At 32.4% G+C, this 22,649-nt stretch overlaps 1 protein-coding gene across 1 annotated transcript; it reads left to right on the top strand.

The window, feature by feature from the left end:
• The first annotated feature begins 6,003 nt into the window (after nt 1–6,003).
• On the top strand, nt 6,004–22,437 carry LOC133200695 (sodium-coupled monocarboxylate transporter 1-like). The gene is made up of 15 exons (XM_061336462.1): nt 6,004–6,569; nt 7,759–7,824; nt 8,531–8,582; nt 9,287–9,354; nt 12,427–12,581; nt 13,093–13,233; nt 14,083–14,212; nt 16,282–16,370; nt 16,697–16,812; nt 17,102–17,169; nt 17,938–18,024; nt 18,712–18,953; nt 19,254–19,354; nt 19,853–19,971; nt 21,952–22,437. Exons 1-15 carry the CDS (start codon nt 6,198–6,200, stop codon nt 22,159–22,161), a joined length of 2,016 nt encoding a protein of 671 aa, XP_061192446.1. The 5' UTR covers nt 6,004–6,197; the 3' UTR covers nt 22,162–22,437.
• Nucleotides 22,438–22,649: the final 212 nt, after the last annotated feature.

Below are 22,649 nucleotides of genomic sequence, written 5' to 3'. Positions count from 1 at the left end.
TTATGGATATTGCAAATCATAGGCTTTTTAAACCGCCACGTTTTACGGAAGATAACACTGCTAAAAAAACCCGTTTATTCCTTAAACTTCAATTTGCAAACAAAGGAATTGACCCAGTTAATATTAGATATTCTTAATCACAAAAAGGTCCAGTCTTGTATTCCACCATATTTCAAGTTGAAGTCCACACCTTGTATTTCTTATAAATATACATCGACTACTGCTTCCAAACTTTTTAATTACAAAAAAACTCTACAATGCCTAGATATCGAACATCTGATACATAATCCTCCTACGTGTTCATGTTTTTTCATGGTTTCCCTACAACTATAGTCCTGCTGGGCACTTCATTACTGGTGATGTCAACATAGTTAATAATGAGGACCTTAAATACCTTATTTTAAAAGGGCCAAAATTTAGGGAACCCCGTTCTTTCAACTGGCATCATAATTTTATAAATATTATGAATTCTGTGTAGGATTACGCCAGGCGATGGGCCAAACACGAAAAAGAAGACCTTAACACTTTGTCAGAATGGATTAAGAGCATCATACGGATTTTAAAATCTTGCATTAAGCGAGTGAGGGGCTGTATAAAACCTATTTATCCTTCTGTTTTTAATAATTCAAAATAATTCTTTAATAATTACACGATCAGTATGTACTGGTCCCAGTTGACAAAGCTGGTAACAATATAGTCTTTGTTTGTAAGGCTCATTATTTGAATTATATATTAGAGGATTTAGAATTTAATTCTACGGGTGGAAATCCAACTTACACCCATACCTCCCTTTCTAAGGAGGAAATTCTTCAAAATCATATGTCCGTTTTAGATAATTTTAATATTCCCAACTATCAAAATGAATTTGAATTACCATACCTTCACTGGATTCCTAAACTTCATAAAAATCCGTACAAACAAAGATACATAGCGGGTTCCAGTAAATCTTCTACCAAGCCTTTCTTTACTCCTCACTAAAATATTTACTGTAATGAAGGAGAAACTTCAGGAGTATTTTCAAAAGTATATTCAAGAAGTAGTGTAAATCAGATGTGGATACTTAAAAACTCAAAGAACTTTTGGAAAATTTGAAATCACAAAATTTTACTAAAATCAATAGCATCAAAACGACTTTTCAACACTTTATACAACCATTCCCCGTGATGAATTGAAGTCCAGGCTTTTTGATATCATAGACAGCTGCTTTTACAATAAAAATGGAACTCGTAAATATACTTACCTTGTCATTGGTTATTTACAAAATTATTTTGTTAACAAGCACTCTGATTGTACACACAAGTACTCTGAAGTTGATATTAAAAAGATGCTTGAGTTTCTGATTGACAATATCTATGAAGTTTTTGAAGATCAGGTCTTCCAACAATCAGTTGGAATATCCATGGGTACCAATTGCGCCCCCTTATTAGCAGACCTATTTTTGTATTCATATGAAGCAGAATTTGTCCAAAATCTTGTACGTGAAAAGAAGAAAACACTTGCTGTGGCCTTCAACTCGACATTTAGATATATCGACAACGGATTGTCAATTAACAATGGTTATTTCCATTCTTATGTCGACACGATATATTCCAGTGAGCTTGAGATAAAAGATACCACAGAGTCTGACACATCTGTTTCATACTTGGATAATTTACTTGAAAAAGACGTTAATGGTAACCTAACAACCAAGCTTTATGATAAACGTGATGACTTTAACTATTCAATCGTCAACTTCCCTTACTTATGCAGCAATATACCTTCATCACATACGGGGTATATATCTCTCAGTTGATTCGATACGCAAGAGCATGCTCTACGTATGTATAATTTTTTAAAACGAGGTAAATTATTGACAAACAAGATGATGAAACAAGAATATCAGCTGTCTCGTTTAAAGTCATCATTTCGTAAGTTCTATTGTCGATTCAATGACCTTGTCAGCAAATACAATTTATCATTGAGTCAAATGCCGACTGAATTTTTTTCAAAGTAATTGTTAGACCATTATTTATACACTGAATTTTCGACGGATTTCCCGTTATTTCCCGATCATGACATGGAGCACACGGCGGGTGTGACCGGTCGGCAGGGGATGCTCACTCCTCCATGGAACCTGATCCCACCTCTGATGTTTGGAGGCCCGTGTTTGCTCTGCTCCTATTTTGTATTGTTTAAGGGACTTCTGAGCTTGAATACTGTTCGTTATCTCCATACATTTCATGAAGCAGAATTTTTTCAAAACTTCTACATTAGAAGAGAAAACACTTGCTGTGGCCTTCAACTCGACATATATATTTCGATATATCGACGACGTATTATCAATTAACAACAGTTGCTTTCATTCATATGTCGACTCGATATATCCTAGTGAGCTTGAAATAGAAGATACCACAGATTCTGACACATCAGTTTCATATTTAGATATTTTACTAGAAAAAGACGTTAATGGTAACCTAACAACAAAGCTTTATGATAAACGTGATGACTTAACTTTTCAATCATCAACTTCCCTAACTTATGTAGCAATATACGCTTATCACCTGCATATGGGGTTTATGTCTCTCAGTTGATTCAGTTGATTCGATACGCAAGAGCATGCTCTACGTATGATCAATTTCTAAAACGAGGCAAGCTATTGATAAACAAGTTGACGAAACAAGGATATCAACAGACTTGAAGTAAACTTTTCGCAAGTTTTTCGGTCGATACAATGACCTTGTCAACACATACAACCTGTCATTGAGTCAAATGCTGACAGACGTTTTTCATACTGATAGTTATGCTATTATTTATACACTGAACTGTCTACGGATTTTGTTTCCCGATCATGACAAGGAGCACACGGCGGGTGTGACCGGTCGGCAGGGGATGCTCACTCCTCCATGGTACCTGATCACACCTCTAAATTTTGAGGTCCGTGTTTGCTCTAGTCCAAATTTGTATCGTTTCATTGGACATTGAACATATGAATACAAAAATAGGTCTGCTAATAAGGGGGCGCAATTGGTACCCATGGGAATTTCCAACAGATTGTTGGAAGACCTGATCTCCAAAAACTACAAAGATATTGTCAATCAGAAACTCAAGCATCTTTTTAATATCAACTTCAGAGTACTTGTGTGTACAATCAGAGTGCTTGTTAACAAAATAATCTTGTAAATGACGAATGACTAGGTAAGTATATTTACGAGTTCCATTTTTTTTTAAAGCAGCTGCCTATGATGTCAAAAACCTGGACTTCAATTTATCGTGGGGAATGGTTGTATAAAGTGTTGAAAAGTCGTACGTTTTAATGCTATTGATTTTAGTAAAATACGGGAGTTCCCCACTGAATTCAAAGTTTATTCAGGGGGTTCAGTAGGAATAGATGAATTTGGAAAATATTTGACCGTCACCTAACATTTGTGTCTACGTGATGTTTATGCAAAACACTGAAGTACACCTGTACCGAATCTGGAATTCAGTGTTCATTCATTTTATTTTAATCTTACAATCTATTTACTTTTAAATAATATATTTGGACTTTCAAAGTAGATATTTGTAAATACTGAGGAATACACATTTATAAAAGAATCAATTTACAGTTGACATAGAAACTTCCTGTTTGAGTGCATATATCAGTTTCAATATTATAATGAATATCTCCTGATCATCTCAAACTTGCTACATGCGCAGCTAGGGGGATAGAGAGAAAAGGTCCAACATGTTAATGGTTATAAGCACAAAACTCAAGTCGGTTTTTAAAGATTATTGCAGAACCAAGCAGTGCAGTTTATTTGTTCGTTTTTTTTTCCAGTTTTGGAACTAAAGATTCTAAATGGACAGAGGATAAAGTATGTCGAATTCGTAAACGATCAAGTTCACCAGAGGTGATTGCCTGCATGATTTGTTCAGAGGTTGTAAATCTACATAGTACTATTCAATATCTCTGTACCGTTTATTCAGAGATGGGCAAAGGAAGATGTTTAATGTCGGCAGCGATTATATAGGTTTTGATTATGTTGTGAACATCAAATTAATTTTTTTCTAGGTGTGTCTTTTGACACATTACAATTTTTGTGAATTTGAGTGAAGACATTTAAAGTTAAGAAGTTGTAAAGTATGGAATTGTGCATTGTTCACGCTTATAAAGAATTGATGCTTACAGCGAAATGATTTTCATTCATTGTGGCTTCAAAATATACTTTGAACTTAAGCAATATAATGAATTATGTTATAACGAAGAAAAATAGTTTGTCCCTGTCACTTCGCGTTTTTTTTTTTACAGTGATTTACTGCATTCTGGTGTCAACAAAAGAGATAGTATTTTAACTCTTCATTTCTTTTCTTTAAGTATATATATCTTTCCTTTTTTGTCTTTTTCGTTTCAAGGTGGAATTCATGATACAAAACATGTAGAGTTTCAACTTGAAATCAAACACAGTAAAAAAAAAAAAGATAACTTGTAACAATTTACATGGCTGATAGGTCTCCCCCCTCGAGTGGATTTAATCTATATCAATGAACATTTAGAGTTTTTGGTGTTATTTACATAACTTGAAATATTATCTCTCACATTGTTATTGAAAAGAGTTTTGTTTCAGTGCAAAACAATAAAACTATTTGTGATCATCTTCGTAATAGAGTTGTTACCTACAGAACAATGTTTTAAGTTTTGATTGCATAATTCATCATATGTAGTATGTCAAGAAATGAAAAATCCCGATATACTGGCTTGATAAAAGAAAATAACCTTCTTATTTTTTGATAAAACGATTTGTAGTTTTATGAATGTTGAAAGTTAGGTCAGAGAAGAAAGAAGTAACTCATTTCAAACTAACATTATGACAAAATACCAAAATACTGTTATTTTAGTGTTTAGGTAAATAAGATGAAAAAAGCTCTTAAGTCATACATAGCATATGAAATCATTTACAAAAACTAAGCAACAAACTAAACAAAGAAAATAAATGCTGATCAAAAAATATAAATAAAAGCATCAAAAGTACATTAAAAATAAAATGTATTCATTTTATTCATGTAAATCTACAAACTTTAAAGACTACAAATAATATCTGAAATCTAGATTCACAAATCCAGGTAGTCTCCGTTTCAAATGAAGAAACAAGCATGTAATATCAATATTTGGTATACATCTCATCAATTTAAATGTAGTTTTATATTTCATTTATATTTTTTTAAACTTACATACATATGATATTCCCAAATACTTGAATGACACAGTCGGTATTATTAATTAAATAAGGCAGGTTTGCTTTTATACTCTGAAAAGCACTAGCTTGCCATTAACCTTTGACATGAAGTCATCTTGGGTCATGTTGATATAGAAAACAGGTTTATAAGGGTTTTGGAAAGCTCACATTATTTATGACATTTCAACCTTTATCTTAAAAGTCGGAAGAATGAAACATGGAGACAACGAACAGTCTCAGAATGTTCCACATTTGTAAATGACAATTTGATACTCTGTTTAATATATGACAGATTAATTGGAATGTTTGCATTTTGTAATGATGCAAGAGACATGAGTTGTAAAATAGAGAAATTAATCTCCCAAATCCTGATATTGTCATTGCGTGGATCATTGATTATTCCCTCCTAAGTGCACACACCTTGTACATTAACAAATGATCCTAACCTTGCTTAGGTGAATGATGGTTTCAGTTCTTAAGACGTCCAAACTAAGTGGGTTGGTCACTTGTAAACAAGGTATCATTCATACTTCCTCATGAGTTAAGAGAATAAATTGCCATTCTCTATGAATCATTCTATAAATAAAAATAATAATTTTTAGATAATAACGGGATCTTTTCATACCTGTATGTAGTTTATTTATACTGTTAATTGAAATCAATGTCACACGTGTGTTAATAATTCCTTAAGAACTAAACAGACTGTGAATGTTGTTTGGATAGGGACAAGCAGGAAGAAGTTTACCTGTATATAAATACCACTATCGTCCCGTCCGCTCTACGTTTAACATCTTTTTCCAGTGTTTCTGGACAAAGTTACTGGTTCACACGTGCACCTTCAAGTGCTGCTTTCTTTTGTGATGTTTTTTGTGAAAACTTGGAAAACTGAAATTCGTAAGCTAAAAATACATGCTATTGCGTCGCGTAGTTATCTGGAAAATCCCTTTTTGTGACATCAAAAACACCGGCATTCTATTGAAATTAATCACTGCATAAACTTTGAACATGGCAGACGAAAAATTATTCAGTTTTCAGACAGGAAAAGTAGCCCATTTTACAACTGTGGATTATGTACTCTTCGGACTTCTATTAGTGATATCTGCTGGAATTGGACTTTTTTTCGCCATAAAAGACAGAAAACATAATAATACAAAAACATTTCTGATGGCGGGAGGGAACATGAGCCCATTTCCCGTAGCTTTGTCTCTTTTAGCCAGCTTCATGTCGGCTATAACACTTCTTGGAACCCCGGCTGAGATGTATAACTATACAACAATGTATTATTGGATTGGTCTATCGTATTTTTTTGTTGCCTTTGGGGCAGCCCATGTGTTCATGCCAATATTCTACCAGCTAAGAGTCAGAAGTGCCTACGAGGTAATATAAAAACAATACTTCTTTCCCAACTGTTTAAAACAGCGGATATAATTGCATGACAGTATATTTCTCCAAGTAATAAGCTACGGTGATTACAGTCTAACTGTTTCTGGTTTTAGAAATGGAAAATCTAAGTTGTTTAATTCCCCATATATCAGTGATATATTTGCAAACCTTTCTACTTGACATGTACTTATCAATGCTATATAAATGGTCGTTGATTTTTACCTGCCAATACATATGTTTTAACTGATAAACATACAAGACCATTTAAGCATATTGACATGCTGTCCTAAATAATGATCTTAAGGAATATACAAATGAGCCAATTTAACATGCATGACATAATATATAACAAAGCAAACCACAACACAAAATAATTTACTACTCCTTTAAAATTGGCAAATCGACGTAATACGCTCTTATCAAATAATATCCTGGTTACCAAATGGTTATATTAGGCTAATGCTCTACCTTTTGCATATGATTACAACCCAATAAAATGAAATTTTATATCTCAAAATAAAAAAAAACTTCCTTTTACTGTACAGATTAAAATATTCATCATAAAAGTTATGATAAGTTATGATATGGTGATGAGAAATACTTTATATTTGTTAATTCATACATAAATCAGATGCATGTCATTTATTAGTTATTTGGGTCTTGTTTTCTCTTCCGAGGCCTCAGTTCAATTTAATATAGTTTGAAAGTGGTAATAAATTATAACTCGGTTACAATTACTTACACTTAGGGACATACATGACGTAGTTTTGGAACTGGATTTTCTTATTCCATGTATTACTGAAGATTGATAGAATTTTTATGTCAAGTAACTGATCGTATTTATTTTGTTTGCAAGAATGATGCTAAACCTTTTCTTCATACAGTGACTTAAAATATTCAGCATCGTGTATCATATCACTCTACCTAATAAAAATCTCCAGCAGAATCCAACAGCTCTTGATTAAATTTTTGAATAAATTTTTGAAAACTTAAAGTTTCCTCCTGTTTTATTCTTTATCAATTTTTAGATAAAGTAAACTTTAAAAAGGAAATAAAGTTTAAGAAAGTCACTGTTAACAACGTATCAGTCCTTTAATTATCACCCTCTTTCTCTTTTAAAACTGCTTTTTAATCTAAAAAATAACATTTCTTTAATCTATAAATATATTTTTTATTTTTACAGTATCTGGAGCATCGCTTTAGTAAGGGCGTGCGAACTGCTGGATCTATGACCTTTTGCGTACAGATGGTAAAATTATAAGTCAAAAATACAAGTAAAATGTAACTTCAGCATTACATAACATATCTCATCTATGGAGAAAAAGTAGAAGGGAAGGTATTTATCAGTTATCATTAGGTGAAGAGCAATCAACGATGTCAATATGAAGGCCAACGATTTGCAAATATATCAGCAACTTCTAGACTATGAAGTAACACAGTATTTTGTCAATCTTTGTGTAAATGATACTAAAACTAATACGTTAAAAGTTTTATCGTTTATTACAACAAGAGTAGTAAGTGTTGCGAAAGACGTTACATAAATTGCAAGTCTGGGGGGAAATGCTCTTCTTCACATAAGATTGAAATTGTGAAATCTTAACGTGATCTCCTTATAAGGCAATAAGATCTCTGAGCGATATGGAGACATTCGAAATTTCTAAGCATTAACATGCATATTTTTTAAAGGGCAAAATTGTATCCAGTCACAAAATGTTTATGCTATCAAGATTTCTCTTACAGTAGTTTAAGTGTATTTGAATCATTAAAATATTCTTAAACATGTACACTCAAGTCACATTTTTAAAGTGTCTATTTCTCGTTTTAAATTCTAAGTTAATGTATTTAACCATGTCAAGGGCGCGACTTGCACGAAAATATCTGTAAACTATATGTTTTCAATAGTATATAATTGCTTGAACAGATAAAATTTAATCAATACATCCACTTTTTTTCAGCTTTTGTACATGGCCCTTGTACTTTACGCCCCATCTTTGGCATTGAATTCAGGTATTGCATTAACTTGTCCAAGAATTTGATATCATGTGGTCCGTAATTTTGCATTTTTTTTATCGAGATAATGGAAGAAATATATGATCCAGGATAATTAAAGAATATTTTTCAAAACTTTATCGTTCATTTCGATTTTTGCGTTCCATAAGCTTTTTGAAAACTATGTGCCATCGAAAGATCTTGAATGTCATCGAGGAAACGATTTTGGAAATTTGGTGGAAATTCGTTTGACCACTCCGTTTTGTGTTGCATGAAACTTTATTGTAATCTTATTCATTTCTAAAGTATTTCTGTAAAGTTTGATCTTCATGCTACCAAAATAATTAATTCCATGAATGGTTTGAGATGTCGAGGTCACCAAATGACCTATTAATTAACTAAATTTCCCTTCTTATGCGATCAGAGGATTATTTTTTCAGATCACGGCACTAAGAAGAAAAATACATCTGAATTTCATTTTTTTTTTAAACTGAGATATGTATGCAAAGTTACGGACCATATTGCTATATGAAAAAAAAGAATTAGGAAATAAACGCTTTATTATAAAATAGTTTTCTTAAAATGTTGTATGTTTTTTTATAACAATTCTGAAAAGTATTAAATTTCAATGAGTTAAACTGCATAATGCGTATATAAAACACTGCATCCATATCTAATAAACAAATAAATCTTACTCTACAAAGGTTTTCTTGAAATTTTAGTGACTGGTTTTACTTTATGGGGATCTGTTATATCGGTGGGGATTGTGTGCACACTTTACACGACAATAGTAAGTATATTTTCTTTATTTGAAAGAAATTTATCATGAAATATTTAGAATTCGAATTGCTTCAATCTTCATGCATTGAAATTATACATAGGATATTATTATTTTGGTGATGCTAAGCTTGACTCTTTATTTCTGTATCAAGTAGACTAGTGTTCATCCATTGTCATTGATGGTGGACTGGTGACTTGAAATAAAAGAAACCAAATTTAGATCTAGAATTCGTTCAATTTAAATTTGTATATTACAATTAATTGTCGTATACAAATTTAAATTGAACAAAGTCTAAATTTGGTAGAAGACACCAGTTATCAATCCTAATTTTATTTTAAGAGAATTCACTCGTTTAACTCCTTTCCTACAGGAAGTGTAAGCAATGTGAAGATTTTCTAGCTATTAACGATTAGCCTCTCTATATGTAAAGCAAAATACAGAAGAGACAATAGGCCAGTTTAAAAAAAAAACATTAAAAACGATATTGTTGTCTCTCTTAAAAAAAAAAAAAAAAAACATCAAAAAACTCAATATTTTCTCATGCTCAAGCTTAAGGGGAATTGGTTAGTTATTTTATTCTTCCTCAGTACTTACACAAAGTAACTTTATGAATTCATTTGTAAAATTAATTTTTTACCAAGTTTTTAATTTCTCACTTTTTTGCATACTTCTTTGTGTGACACTAGTTGTGGTTAGATGTCATTGAATGCATTAAGTAAATCAGAGCTTGATTTGGAGGTAAACAGCGAGCGTCCTGTTTTCTTCTCTTTTGCCGCCCTCTTCGTGACGTCGTAGAAGCGATAAGAAAAAACGTATCAACCTAGCATGTATTTTTAGGGGATTTTATTTTGTTCGAAATGGTTCAAAACGTGTTACTTACAGTGATCACTTACTTCCAGCATGAACTTCTTGATAAAATTAAGACAGTGTTAAAACTGAACACGAATCCTTGGACAGTGCATGGCATTATTGAATATTCAGTGACTCATGCTTTAAATAGCATTCCCCTGGCTGGGAGCAAGACAAAAAAGAGGAAATCTTCCATGTCTGTTTTTTTTTTTTTTTATATCAACTGCAATATAGGGAGACACTTGGGATTTATTATACTCCTCCTTGAAAAGTTGGGTATAGGATGGAGGTGTCCGTCCGTCCATCCGTTACACTTTGGGGTAGCCATTCCTTTTTCGCAATTCCTTTTAAACCACTGTATTCAATATGAAACTTTCTTTATTACACAGTGACATTGTACATCGCCTATTTAACGTTTCGATTGGACACATATTTGAGGACTTCCATAGCAAAATATGGACACTGTTATTCTTTCTATAACATTGAGGGTACCCATCTCTTCTCACCGACTTCCCCTATACCACTGAAAAAAAAAAATTGAGGAAATTAATTATCACAGAACCTTTATTACGTAGTGTCATCGTGCATCTCCTATTTTACATTTGGATCGGAAAGATCTTTGGGGTTTTCTGTTTGCAAAACGTGGACTTTCACATTCTTTATTCAACTTTGGGGGGTGGCCATCTCTTATCTGCAACGCCTACTTTACCACTGAATAAAATTTATGAGATTTTCACAGAATCCTAACTACATGTGCGACTTCTATTTTACGTTTTAATCGGACAGATATTTGGGATTTCCCGTGGCAAAACGTGGACTTCAATTGACATAATACTAGGTAAAGAGGATACCCACTCCTCCTAAACATTTGAATGAATTTCAGTTGAACTTTCACAGAATCTCCTTTACATATCGCCAATGCACTTAGCAATTATATACTGAAATGAGAGCGGGGATATCATTTTGTGAGCTCAAATACTCACATTACCTCTAGTTTTCATACCCCCGCTCCCATATCAGTAAATGTGCCTCTATTTTTGTGTAGTGTAGGACAATTAATTGCGACAAGATTTTACGAAACTAATAACCACTTTGTGACCTTTACCTTGGTCCTTCACTTTAATTGTATTTCCAGATAAGATGATATTATCAATTCCATGGGATCGATAAAAATAACTTCTTAAATGTTGCTGTTGCAGGCGAAACGTTTCCTTGAAAAAGTCAAGAAAATGGTAAATTCGATAAGACAAAAAAAAAGATCCTCGGTGTAAGACCTCTCCCCGAAATGAGTATAGATATTTTTATGCCACTGTAGTCTGTATATCAGTTCTCATGATTCGCTCAAAACTGTTTGAAATAGATAAATTTTGCATACTGTTGCCGAGTACGTTTTATACACAGTGGCGGATCCAGGAATTTCATAACGGGGATGGGGTGGGGGTGCTGCAGTAGAGTGCAGGGGGTTTAGGGGCTTCATTGAAGCCCTGGTGGAGGTCCGACGAAGCCCACGTAAGCTGACGATTTCTTCCAAATAAGAGGTGTTTTTCCTCGATTTTAGGATAATGGACATATGCGTTCTACATACAAAAAATCAAACGGGGGGGGGGGGGGGGGCTGGATCCGCCTTTGATACATGTACTCAAATCCACTAAAGTATCTTAAGTCAATTCACGTCTCAAGGTGAAGGTCAAAGCGCAATGCATCTTCGGAATTGTCAATAACTTTGGATCCTTGAATTGGACTCAAGCTTCCTTATAAAGCTGGGACTATTCACTAAATACGGGGTAAATAACGCAATAGTATACTGTTGTCCATGACTAAGATATTCATAATGATCTTACTTCGAAGTATAAAATGTCAAGGATATTTGATGTTGTTGAACAAATTTCTAAACTACATCTGTGGAATTTTCTCTTGAAATAAATCAGATACTTGCATATCTTATGATTTCACACATATATCGTGAATGCCAGATTCAAATTAGATTTGAAATTGGGTTATAGACTTTCTTAAAAAACATACTTTTAGCCAATTACATCCATCATCATTTGTTGATTTGTTTGAATCTTGAAAAAGAGCACATCATCAGATTATATAGTTACGACCTGGGGTAGTACAATGAGGTTGGAGACATCCACTTTTGTACCATGGTTTCATATTTGCATTTGATGATTCAGACAATCGAAAACTATGATTTTGACATTATTTATTTGTTTATTCTTCAAAATTCAGGGTGGAATGAAAGCTGTGCTTTTTACGGATTCCTTTCAAGTTGGAATGATGTTTGCCGGGCTAATTGCAATTCTCATCCAAGGTAATATAGAGCTGGGTGGATTTGATCAAGCATGGCAAAAGGCTGAGGAAAGTGGAAGAGTCTATTTCACAGAGTAAGTAAAAATGTTTAGTTAGGACATGTTTAAGAATAAATTGTTAAGAAAATAACATGTAAGAATAAGTTAGAAAATTAGCAAAGTATAATTCCTGCTAGATGTTAAAATGCTTAAAATAAATCAAATATTTACATGTATATATCTTCATTTGATTAACTAATTCTAAGGGTAGTTAGAGTTTAAGCATAATGAAAAGTTTTAATTTTCTTTTTGTCTGTACCTTAATAATCCAGTATGGCATAAAAATTAAAGCAACCTTGAAATTAAAACTTGTCATTTATTATTGATTGTGACTGTAAGAAATTCAAATAAAATTAAATATGAAATAAACATAATACAAGTTTAAATCTCATGTTTGAATCGTGAAATATTTTTCAATAGTGTAAACTTGATAAATTTGAAAAAAAAAAACTTTGTTATATTTTCCTCTTTTCATTATTTATGAATGGAAAATTGATATTATTTTAACCATATAGTAATAGTTAGATATTATTTTTGATATGTGTAGCTTTAGCCCTGATCCTAAGGTTAGACACAGTGTTTGGTCTCTTGTGATTGGTGGAACGTTTACCTGGGTGGCTATTTACGGTGTCAATCAGGCACAAGTACAGCGTTATTGTACCTGTCCATCTCTCAGAAAGGCTCAGATGTGAGTACATTTCTGATTCTCTTGAATACGTTTGATTTGAACTATATAGCCCAGCGCTATGAAAAAATACACGCACTCACCCTATGTTGATTTAAATATTATTGTTCAGTAAATTTGAATTTTTGATTGGTGTTAAAAACTTTTACAGAAGACTTCTCGATATGGTTTCGATAACAAGTCTTTAACATTGACAGATCGCGCGTCATGTACAGCTTACAGATTGTGATTGAGAAATGTAACATAATTATTTAACAAAGAAAAATTCAAAAGGGCTTTTTGTGACAATTTTACGATAAATAATAAAAGTTGCCAGAAAAACCTGTTTCACTTATTGATTTCTTGTTTCTGTAAGCAGAATTGTACACATACACATTGATTTAAAATGGGATGAATTGGGCGTGAGATGTGTAAAATCTTTAATTGTCATATGAAAACCTACTCCTACAAAATGTTTAAATAATAATGCATAATAATGGCCTAATACATTTACTCTATGTTGTGATAGCTTTTTCTAAACCTCAATTCTTGACTGGACAAATCACACCGTGTAAAAAAATCACAAAAAGACAATCCTGGATGTAAATTTTTCAGAACGTTCTCATTATAATATATTGTCATACAAATTTACGCATATAGTTTGCTTTGGAAAGCATTAATGTTTAGGTATAAACCACTGTTTGGTTATAAGCTTATGCATTATTCTTTATTAATTAGAATCAGCATAATTATTTAAGTAGATGAAAAGTTCATAAATCGATGTTTTTTGGCCAATAATGTAGCATAAATGAAAAATAAAACTAAAATTTAACTCCGGCTATGCTTTTTTGGCATCTTTTGTATTAATTGTAGTGCTATCTGGATGAACTTCCCTGGCTTGTGTCTGATCCTGTATCTGAGTTGTCTCATTGGAATGGTTGTGTACGCTTTCTACAGTAATTGTGATCCCTTTACCTTCAACCTTGTTAAAACTTCAGATCAGGTACGCTTTCTACAGTAATTGTGATCCCTTTACTTTCAACCTTGTTAAAACTTCAGATCAGGTACGCTTTCTACAGTAATTGTGATCCCTTTACTTTCAACCTTGTTAAAACTTCAGATCAGGTACGCTTTTTACAGTAATTGTGATCCCTTTGCTTTCAACCTTGTTAAAAATTCAGATCAGGTACGCTTTTTACATTAATTGTGATCCCTTTGCTTTCAACCTTGTTTAAACTTCAGATCAGGTACGCTTTCTACAGTAATTGTGATCCCTTTACTTTCAACCTTGTTAAAAATTCAGATCAGGTACGCTTTCACGAAAAAGCGACACAAATATAACAATTTACTTTGTTATACTTTGTACCGTATATTTTAATAAGTTCATATACACGCAGACAAGCTGACACTTTCACAGAGAGTTATTGTCCAACAAAAAACTATCTTTAGATCGATGAATGACTTTGAAATTCAGTTGATGGTGTAGGATTTTACCACAATCAACAATTGGTTTGTTTCTTGGTATTCATATCAGAATTATCGTTCATTACAAGCTGTTCGTTATTTTGTTAAAATATTTTACAAACAAATCCTTATAAACAAAGATACATAGCGGGTTCCACTAAATGTTCTAGCAATCCTCTTTCTTTATTCCTCACTAAAATATTTACAGCAGTGAAGGACAAACTTTAGGAGTACTGTACAACGGTACATTTGAGAAGTGGTGTAAATCAGATGTGGATATCTATCATTTCGCAAGTTTTATGGTCGATACAATAACCTTGTGGACAAATACAACCTACCATTAAGTCAAATGCTGACTAACGCTTTTCATACTAATTGTTAGGCCATTAATAACACACTGAATTGTCTACGAATTTTCCGTTTTTCCTGATCATGACAAGGAGTACACGGCGGCTGTGACCGGTCGGCACGGGATGCTCACTCCTCCATGGCACATGGTCCCAGCTCTAATGTTTTGGGAGGTCCGTGTTTGCTCTGCTCCTGATTTGTATTGTCTAAATGGACTCTCAGCTTGAATACTGTTCGTTATCTCCATATTTCCCATGATGAACCGTTTCCTAGCATTTCCCAAGTGTCCTCCATAGCTGTTATCTACGTAAACCCACGGGATCAGTAAAATATTTGGTCAGTGGTTTACTTAAAACCCCCCAGAAAATAACAAAAACAAAAACTAAACAACAACAACAACAAAAAAACCCATATGCTGTAGTCAGATTATGTTTAAGAATATATTCGTTGATGAATTTTATGTACATGTATTTTGTTAAAATCAAATAATTGTCTACAACCGTCTGATTTCACCTTATATACTGGGAAATATTCACATTGTTGATATTTTTCTGTAAGGATTCAATACGTTTTATCGCATTCATCAATGTATGCTAACTACAAAAAAGCAGAGCATGAATATCTGGAAGCAAGCACGAATTACGGTTAGATCAACTGTTTTCATCAAGCTGTAAACCATTGGGTGTATTGAATCAACTTACTTGTATTCTCCAGATGCATATAAACAACTGATTGTATCCCAGAAACAAAGTGCCCTATCTTATAACCCGTCATACAGAGATATTTGAAATCAAATTGTTAAAAACCTTGTATGTTCAAAGTTGTTTACTCAGCTGCCATTTTTCTATCAATAAATAAATGATCTTTGTCGTAGACGAGTTATAAATGATACAGGGCACCGAATCACCGATTCCCCTTCAAATTTATGATTTATTTATTTTTTAAAAATATGCTCAAAGTCCCCCCCCCCCCCCAAAAAAAAGTGATGATTATAATGCAAATCATTAGAAAGCATTCCTTATGAAGACATAAATAGCTAAGACAATAAAAAGATGCTATAATTTAGCAGTGTTATTGCAAAGAAGCATTCGAGGTATTGCATTTCTTCAATTTTTTAAAAAAAAAATTCCTCTTGGTATATTTTTGAAGTATTTTGGAAAATGAAAAAAAAAATTAAAATCAGTTAAAATTCTTTGAGACTATTGAAATAAGAATGGATAATAATTGATTGTTTTTTTAATGGTTATTTTTTAATACTAGCTTCTCCCTCTATTTGTGATGGATGTTCTGGGGTATCTGAAGGGATTTCCAGGCCTGTTTGTAGCTTGTTTGTTTAGCGGAGCATTAAGGTTCGTTATATATTTTTATGTTTTTATTGTTCTTTTTTTGTTTTGTTTTTTTTGTTGTTGTTTTTTTTTCAATTTGTCAAACTACCCTTTTGCTGCTATTTTTACCTCAAAAACTTACAGAAAAGACATATAACCTTTCAAATAGAATCGTTAAACTGCAGCGGAATGCTCTCAACGAGAATGGATTGAAATTATACCATTCCTCTTTGACTTTATTTAAAATAAAACCGTCATGTAATCTGTAGATGAAATATACAGAAAGGAGATTGAAAAAGTTAATTTTGTCTTATTTTTTCATACGCATGATAACTGTTTTGTTTCTTTAGCACGATATCATCTGGGTTAAGTGCCCTAGCCGCTGTGGTCTTAGAAGACGTTATTAAGGCATATTTCTTCAAGAACCTCTCAGAAAATGCTGCGACAAACACATCTAAGGTACTCGGTGAGTTACATTGTATTCGACCTATGCTCTCATAAATATGATCTGAAATATTTATCTACAGTACATTTCCCAAACAATTTTGATAATTGGATAAGACTCATGAATCGATAACATCGATAATATTATAAATGTAAAGGATTCATTTTGTATTAGATTTTTAAAGTTTTTATTAGCTGTAGTTTCATTTAATCTCATCTAATTATTACATTTCAATAAGTATTGCTGGAGTAGAATAGCTGGCATTAAATTGTAGACTACAAACTTTAAAGGGAATTAATTCATTTTGCAGCGTTTGTATTCGGGATAATATGTTTGGGTCTTACTTACGTAGCTTCTCTTCTTGGAGGTGTCTTGCAGGTATGATATTTTATCTTATGAACAGAGTCTGTAAGCTTCACGGTGACTCGTGAATTCTATAATCACTGTGCAACTTACTCTTGCAGAGAAAACAACTATTTTTTTTTTTTGTAATTTTTTTAATTGAAAGATATAGTATCTAGAAAAATATTTTTAAATTGAACTAGTATTTCTTATTACATGTAAAAAAAAAATCAGACTCTTTCGTCAAATGATTCTATCTCAAATATAATCTAAAAGATCTTGAGATTAAACAAACATATTATATATCGTTAGGAGATATCATGTACATTCTATCACTTCTGTCTAAAATGGTACGTTTTTACTCATCCAAAAAATATTACCTTGCTGTAAAAGAGAAATTTCAGACGTAATATGCTAGAGTATACTGTGTAAATCAAAAGTGGATTCTCAAAATTCAAAAATTCCAAAGAACTTTTAGGAAATTGAAATCATAAAACTTTTAAAAGTCAATAACATTTGTATTGTTTGTAAGTTTTTGAGATCGATCACTGTTTGCTATCTTCAATTATTTCATTCGACAAATATGGTGCAACATTTTATATAATAAGACCAAACCATAAAAGTTTATAGAGAGATGGAGAATTGGATTATTGTCAAGTTCAATTGATATAAACATGAACTATACTGCTCTGCTCTATAATACGACATTTTGAATTTGCCTCGCTATAAATATTTCAAACTTTAAAAAGTCAGAAATAATACACTTATAACAGAGCTTGTGATACTTTATCAATCTTAATTTAGGCTGCGTTGTCTTTGTTTGGAATGATTGGAGGTCCTCTTCTTGGACTCTTCATCTTAGGGATGATGTTTCCGTGGTCAAATAAATGGGTAAGTATCGATAAAATTGTTGTTCAAACTATTTATGATTATAAAAACAAGACTGACCCAAAGGAAAATTATTTGATTCGTTTTTTTTACAATCATTATCATGAAATGTGCTCACTTCATAAAATAGTTTGTATATCCTATTCAGGAGAACTAAAGTGATTGAATAAAAATATCTTTAACAGATTTTACAGGATTCACAATTTACTAATGTCATTTTAAATAATACATGTAGATACTCTGGTGTAACATTATATCTTTGAATTAAAGAGATTATTTTGTTAGAGAACATTTAATATTGAATTGCAAAGCACTTACAGTAATATCACTATCATTTTAAACAAAGCTCTCGTTTAGAACGTGCAAAGGATCTTCAGCTGTACTTTGGGTGGAAATCTTCATAACGAATATTAGTTGTATATATAAAATAAAAATCTCTTCCAAGGTCCTTATAAAATTCTATATCAGTGAGTTTGACCTTTAGTGGACTGTTTCTTTGGTTGTTTTTCAATGTTCTGGATTGACTTTGACATTTTAGTATGTTGTGTCGAGCCTATAGCGGGCTGTTTCCTGAATTGACAATTATGTTCTGAATTGATTCGGTCTTACTCCTGTATTTCTAATGTATCTTGTTTTTCTTTTTAAGTCGATTTTTATGTTTTGGTTGCTTTATTTTTTATATCAATTTAGGGAGCCTATTGTGGACTTTTTCTTGGTCTGGTTTTTATGTTCTGGATTGGAGTGGGAGCTCAGATTTACAAACCCTACAACCCCAAAGCACCGACAAACATAAGTGGTTGTAATTGGAACCTTACCACAACACTATCACCAGCCACTGTTTCGTTATTAAACAAAACCGTCAACAATGCAGCTACAACAACATCTTCCTATTTCAACACAACAGAGCTGACCTCTCCAGTTGTAGAGGAGGAGTACGTATCACTGATTGAGAATTCCTGACTCACAGAATGATTACTCCGTCTCTGACCGAGAAATACTCATGGCTCACTAGTCCATCTCGCCCTTTATATTGCTTGATTCAGCAAAGAAAATGATTTACTGCTTCATTATTTTAATTATCAGATATGTATCAAAATTCTATTATATGTTTTACTATAGGTTATAGTACTAAAACGAAAGATTTAACATGCCTTCTCTCATACATGAATTTTTTTCTGAAAATACCCTTTATCAACCTTAGCGTATTATAGTAATGATTTGTTTTATTTCAGAAATATATTCAGTCCCTTGTACGCCCTGTCCTACTTGTGGTATAGCGCCACGGCCGTTCTGTTTGTAGTAGTGGTCGGTCTCCTTGTCAGTTTAGTGACAGGTAGGTTTGATATTTTGAGTAAAAAAATTCACATATTGAAAAAAATAAGAAGTAATGATGTTGTATTCTTTATAGTAATAATTTTTACTCCTCTATTTAATGATAAGACATAATGAAGAATGTAATGGATAAACAAATTACATATTGAAAACATATGATTCATGTATAAAAAGTGTTTTTATTTAACTTCTTAAAAATTATTTTAAGTTCATTTGATTACAAAAAAAAAAAAAAAAAAAAAAAAAAAAAAAAAAAAAAAAAATTCACGGGTAAAAAAGAAAAACAACATTTCCTAAATGTCATAACATTTCGAGCCTTTTGTGCATCATCTCTATAAATTCTTATCATTTCTGTTATAACCTTACATGGTAGCCATATGAATTAAAAGTACCATGGTATTCGAACATGCATTCGTGTACATTTGTTAACATCTACATCTGTATGTACATTAGCTATGATAGTTCTGTGAAACTCATATTTTTTAAAAATGATTTCTAGGCCCAGAAGATCCTAAAAAGCTGGATCCCAAGCTGATTTGTCCGTTATTTGACATTCTTTTCCCGTACCTACCAGAGAAGATCAGAAAGCCGATGAGATTTGGGGTCAGATTTGACGAGGTGATTCAAAGATTGATTTCTTTTCTTTCCTATATAATTATAAATCTTGAGTTAAAGTTCTCTTGTCGGAGTACAGGATAGTAATTAAACAGTTATCATAACCGGGTCAACCTCATTCCGGACTCCAGCCTAATGGTTCTTATTTTCTGTACCTCAACCACTGAAGTTTGAGGAGGCAGAGTCCCGAATGACATTGGGCCGATCATGCATTTGTTTGTATAACCCGGGATCTTTGGCTATGCAAGTGAGAGGACACATCAAATATAACAACTCTTTAAATTCCACCTTCCATAAATGAGGACCTTTCCTGACCAGAGCGGCTCACAGGTGTTGGGGAGTGGAGATGTTACCCAACCTGTATAACATGCAACCAAGACAGTCACAATTCAGCTTTCCACTCTTTATTAAATTAAACAATCTATTTTTACTATTTCTAATTACAATAAATAATTTCACACACTATTCTCAAAATTCTAATACATATTACTATTTATATGAAATATTTTAACCTGTAAATAAAAAGAGCCATCTGAAAATAAAATAATTTTACAAAAAAACCGCGCAAGTCTACGAAATGATCTCACCTGTATAACATGCAACCAAGACAGTCACAATTCAGCTTTCCACTGAATTCGTGTCTGTCCCGGCCGCCTGTTTTAATATCTGAAGTCGTACATCCCCATATTTGTTAATCCTTCAAAATTTGCAATAACTACTTTTGAATTTTAATTTGAATTTTAATTACTATTTTTCTGCCCTTCAACACTCTTTAATTTCCTAATGCACTTTAAAAATCCTTTCCTATCTTTTGCATAATCTTTAAATATTAATTGTTGTAGCTAATATATTCCAACAACTGACCTCTGGTCACTTCAATACTATTGGTTGCTCCTTCCTCCTAACCAAATACATCTTTTGATAAACAAGTAAACAACCGCCTGCAAATGAATCATTTTCTTGAAACCGTCCAGGTGAAAAGGTCAAACCCTAGTGGCCAGCATCTATGTTTATTTTTATCTTCAGAGCTTCGCATCTGTTATCTCTCTCAGCCGAATAGTGCAAATACACCAAAATATGTTACATTCTTATTTTAATGCAATTTTTGTTATGATACAGTTATAAGCCAGAAAATAAAAGGGAAGCTCATTTGGAGAGAAATATTTCTATTTACAGTTTTTTCGTCGTTGATATTTAGTGTTCATTACAATGATGTTGACAGTAATAAATATTATGGGTATCAACCAGTACCCAGCTAATCGGGTAATCGCCGGAAGATCCAACATACGACTTGGTTTCTCGGCGAAAATTAAAAAAAGTCCACTAGCTTTTTACTTAAATTTGTTAATATTCATTATAAACTTTAACACAGGCAAACAGAGCATTGGATAGATGTTTATTCAGCAATTAAGATAGAAATATGGCAGTTTTTCTACCCATCTTCACATCCCGCAGCAAGTTGCTAATTTTCTAGTAATTTAATGATATATGACAAGCAAAATCAGCTGAGATAAGAAAATCATTTATATGCACTGTTAGGCAAACTCAACTTTGAAATCTTCACTCTGTTTGAGAGATACACCCCTTCAAATCCAAAATAAAAATATTTTAAGAAAAATGGAGAATCAAAACAGTAAATTATTGGTTGTTCGAAGTAACAACTGATTGGTACAAAAAATATGTTGAATTTCATATTTTTGGTGTTCATTTAATTACATTCACATACATTGGCTAATTTTCCTGTGTTTGTGAATACAATAAAGATAAGATGTTTGTATGAAGACTTCAATATATACATCTCCAGGCGTAGATAAATAGATTTGAATATATTTTCTGATCAAATAACAAGGGTACCAGTTAAGCGGACATGGAAATTGACCGAATTGGAAAACTAATTATGCAAATGATTTTTCTTTTCGAAAATCGTTACCTTGAAATGTTGGTTTGAACTTCTATAATTTGAAAATCTCATTACCATTACAGATAGACAAAGAATCAAAAGAAGGCGGAGTATTTGGTGACTTGAATACAGATATTCTGAATCTGGAAGTGGATGTTAATTCTAAAGGAAAGGAAAAGGAAATCCATACAAATGGACTTGTGAAAACAGAGAACGGGAAAACTCCTACAGAAAATGGATGTCAAAATGGCGGCTATGTAGACAATGAAAATGGTCTCATGACACGACTCTGATAAAGTTTACAATGTAATAGCTGTTGTCAGATCATAATATACATTGTTTAGTATATTTACATCGATTGTTGATTTAAATGCTACTTTTCCTTTCTCTCTGACAATTTTCTTTATAGAATTTTCTTTTCACACATCTAATGCTGTATATCAACATAACATCAAATATTTGTCCAATCTTCGGAAACATCATTTGTTTTTGTTAAAAGATACACATTTGCTGACTCTCGCTGATGCTGTAGAAATTTCACCAAAATAAATAAATAAAAATGAAACATTTTTATGGCGCCATCTTTTGTTGCATAGTCCAATATATGTAGACGGATTTTTTTTATTGAATGCTAAAAGATTCCAATATTACATTATATCCTTTGAATCGGATTGAAAAGAAAATTTAGTAAATTTCAAGAGTTCAGATTTATATTTCATTTTCTATTTGTTGACAAATACATTTATCATTTTAGAATAACTGCTTCCCCAAGACGCCATGA

This window comes from Saccostrea echinata, unplaced genomic scaffold, assembly GCF_033153115.1.
Source record: "Saccostrea echinata isolate AGI-Se365-2 ecotype Australia unplaced genomic scaffold, CSIRO_AGI_Sech_v1 ptg000041l, whole genome shotgun sequence".
Taxonomy (NCBI): domain Eukaryota; kingdom Metazoa; phylum Mollusca; class Bivalvia; order Ostreida; family Ostreidae; genus Saccostrea; species Saccostrea echinata.
The sequence above is the reverse complement of the archived record's forward strand: the minus strand, read 5'-3'. Positions and strand labels throughout refer to the sequence as shown.